The following is a 3,188-nucleotide window of genomic DNA, read 5'->3' on the forward strand; positions in this document are numbered from 1 at the left end:
ATTTTTCTGAAATTAATCACGATTAATCCCACCTAACATTAAAGTTTTTAAATATACTTTTATATTGCAATAATTTCACATTCAATCTTCAAATTAATGTACAAACAACAAAGACAGTATATTTTTTTAATATTTGTTTAATGGCATCTTTTTTTATGACCGAAGGCCAGTATCAATGATACCAATACTGATTTCTCTATAAAATTATCCCCCCCCCCCTAATATTTAACCATTGACTATCATATAAAATATATTACATGCATGCACAGTTTTAAGGCAGCTTTAATCGCCTTTTTGGTAACTTCATGACTTAACTGACCACGACATTGCATGCACATAGTTTATTTCGCGCTTTGATATGAAAGGATACAGGCTACAGCACGCACTAGCGCCTTTGTGCGTGCAATTGAAGAGCACACGCTGCGAGCACAGGACCGTTTCCGTGCTCGTTTTGACTCATGCCTGGCGCTGAAGTGAAGTGGAGTGCGCGTCTGAAACATCTCCCGTTCTCAGTCATTCTGCGACTGAATAAATGCACTTCTTGTCAAGAGAAAAAGTGACAGAAGCAGCCATTTTAAGCAAGTAAAATGCCACACATCTGTTAATAATTTTAGTTTTAGTACATCATCAATTATTTTAGTACATCAAGTTACACTAAATGAAAATGAGAAATGTTGCTTCGGCAACTAGCTGAAATAAAGTAATATTTTATTTTATTTCATTCAGCGTTTATTTCAAGTTACATTTTTATGGTTTTAGTTATCTATAATAACCCTGATTGTTGAAGCTTATCAACCTACTCACATAATAACATATAAGTTGTGACACTTCCATGGTCTTCGTATTGCCCTGTATTGCTCCATTGATATGTTTCCCTCTCTTTTCCTCTCCTTCTCATTCTTTCTCTCTTCCTGTCTATTTCTCGATGGTGCTGAGTGTGTTGTCATGGTGATACCCATCTGTCCACGGTGTGAGTGTGTGATGTCTTATTGATGAGACAGTGTGACTGTGTGCCAGAGACATCCATCCTGCCTGCTAAACAGCACACACACACACACACACACACACACACAAATTCACATACACATATTGTTTTTGCTGGTCATGCTGAACAACTCACACCTGTCACCTCTGCCGGACTGAGGACGTATGCACACATACATACACACACGTACATGCTTTTACATGCTTGTTGTTAATATGCTGGACAGCTCACACCTACACAAGACAGAGGGCAGGGAACACACACACACACACTGATTGATTAATTTGAATTAAACATTTGGTGGTGTTCTTGGAAAGGTCTTCATTGTCACTCACGCTGGCTGCAGTGATGTGTATTGTCCTCTGGTGAGCTTCTGCTTCTGTTCTACCTTGATATGCATTAGCCTTTTCATGGAGACGAGTGGACTTTGATTTAATTACCGGCCCTTCCATCAATTCACATCCTCTTGTTTGTTTTTGGTGTGTGCCATCATGTACAGTGAAAGTCAGTTGACGTAATCTTGGTGGCAAACTCATGATGTGCAGTACTTTTGAAGTGGCATCCAGATTTAATTTAACTTGAATTGATTGTTTAGTTTCTGTCTTCATGCATGGTCATCCATTGTCCGTATTGCATGGCCGCTCACGACTGACCCCTTGCCTTCTCTCCTCACAGTGCATCTATTGTCAGAGACGCTGCAGTGTGTGACGGCCACAGCCACGGGGATCCAGTACCAGCAGTCTTGGCTTTGTATCCTGTGAGTTACCTGAATCTGTCTTACCTGTAATGCTGACCTTTTAGAGGTTCTAGAACAGGGGTGTCTGAAGAAATTCCACAAGACAGTCCACAAAATTATTATAACTAGGACTGGCAAGTTAAATTGCATATTTAATAAAAAAAGAAAAGTCCAGTTAAAAATTTTGGGGTCAGTAACAATTGTTTTTTTTTTTAAAGAAATTTATACTTTTATTCAGCAAGGATGCATTACATTGATTAAAATTCACAGATATAGATTTATTTATATGTATAACAATAATATAGAATAGATTTCTATTTAAAATAAATGCTTTTCTTTTGAACTTTTCCTGAAATACTGTATTAATGGCTGCTGAAAATTCAGCTTTGCCATCAGAGGAATAAATTATATTTTAAAATATATTAAAATAGATAAAGTAAATTTTTATATTTCACATTATTAATATTTTACTGTATTTTTATCAAATAAATGCAGCATTGGTAAGCATTTCAGACTTTTTTCAAAAACATGAAAAAATATTTCCAACACCAAACTTTTGAAGGGTAGTGTACTGTATATAAATATTTAAATATTTAACAATAATAAACAAACAAACAAACACATTTAATCGTTATATCCAAATAATATGTAAACTACAGTATGTGTGTCACGATATCGCTACTGTGAGGAGCACGGAGCGAGGAACGAGGAGACGTGGAGTAAACTTCAAACTAACAGACTTTAATTAACATCCAAGGAACCAGGAACACACACGTAGCGGGGAAAGACGAACATTCAATACCAGACAAAGAAACTTAGAACAGGACTCACTATAAATACACAGGACTTGACGAGGGGTTGACGAGACACACCTGGAAATAATGAGCAATAAAACACATGGGAAAACTAGGTCAGGGCAGGCACATGGAGAGGGAAAACCACACGGATAAAGTCCAGGGGCGTGACATATTGCCCCCCTCCCAGAAGGCGCGTCCTCGCGCCGTAGAACAACAGAGGGGCACGGGTGGGAACTTGGGAGGAGGACGGACACCCGGGAGGGGGCCGGCAGACAGAGTCCAGGGAGTTTGCATTCTCGCAAATCCTTACTCAGCTCACCCTCAGCCACGGTGCAGGGGGCGGAGCTCTACTCCGCGCTCTCTCTGTCTGCGGCATTCTCCCTCGTGGCGGGCTCTGTTGCCGTGCGCCGGCGACTGACGCGGAGGCGGGGATCCAGATGGCCACGGTGGAGCCGGAGCGACAGAGGACTGAGGAGAAGCCGAAGGGATGAAGGAGCCTGACGGAACCAGAGGGACGAGGCGCATCCGGAGGAGTGGAGTCCCGAGGCGCAGGAGGGTTGATGCCAGACCAAGGCGGAGCCGGTGGGACGAGGGAGTCTGGCAGAGCCAGTGGACAGATGGGCCATGGCGGAGAGGAGGGAGCTAGGAGCCATGGTGGAGCTGACAGGTC

The 3,188-nt window shown here is 41.7% G+C and overlaps 1 protein-coding gene across 3 annotated transcripts in view; it reads left to right on the plus strand.

Annotated features, from left to right (window-relative positions):
* The window catches only part of LOC107747581 (sodium bicarbonate transporter-like protein 11), an 88,673-nt gene that overhangs the window by 52,285 nt on the left and 33,200 nt on the right, over window positions 1–3,188 (plus strand). For all 3 annotated transcript variants that reach the window (XM_016562178.1, XM_016562177.1, XM_016562176.1), the window contains one exon: window positions 1,661–1,742. In XM_016562178.1, the coding sequence (XP_016417664.1) occupies window positions 1,661–1,742 (82 nt within the window). The remainder of the gene's footprint in view (window positions 1–1,660; window positions 1,743–3,188) is intronic.

Source organism: Sinocyclocheilus rhinocerous, unplaced genomic scaffold, assembly GCF_001515625.1.
Source record: "Sinocyclocheilus rhinocerous isolate Xijiao unplaced genomic scaffold, SAMN03320098_v1.1 scaffold469, whole genome shotgun sequence".
NCBI classification, from domain to species: Eukaryota; Metazoa; Chordata; class Actinopteri; order Cypriniformes; family Cyprinidae; genus Sinocyclocheilus; species Sinocyclocheilus rhinocerous.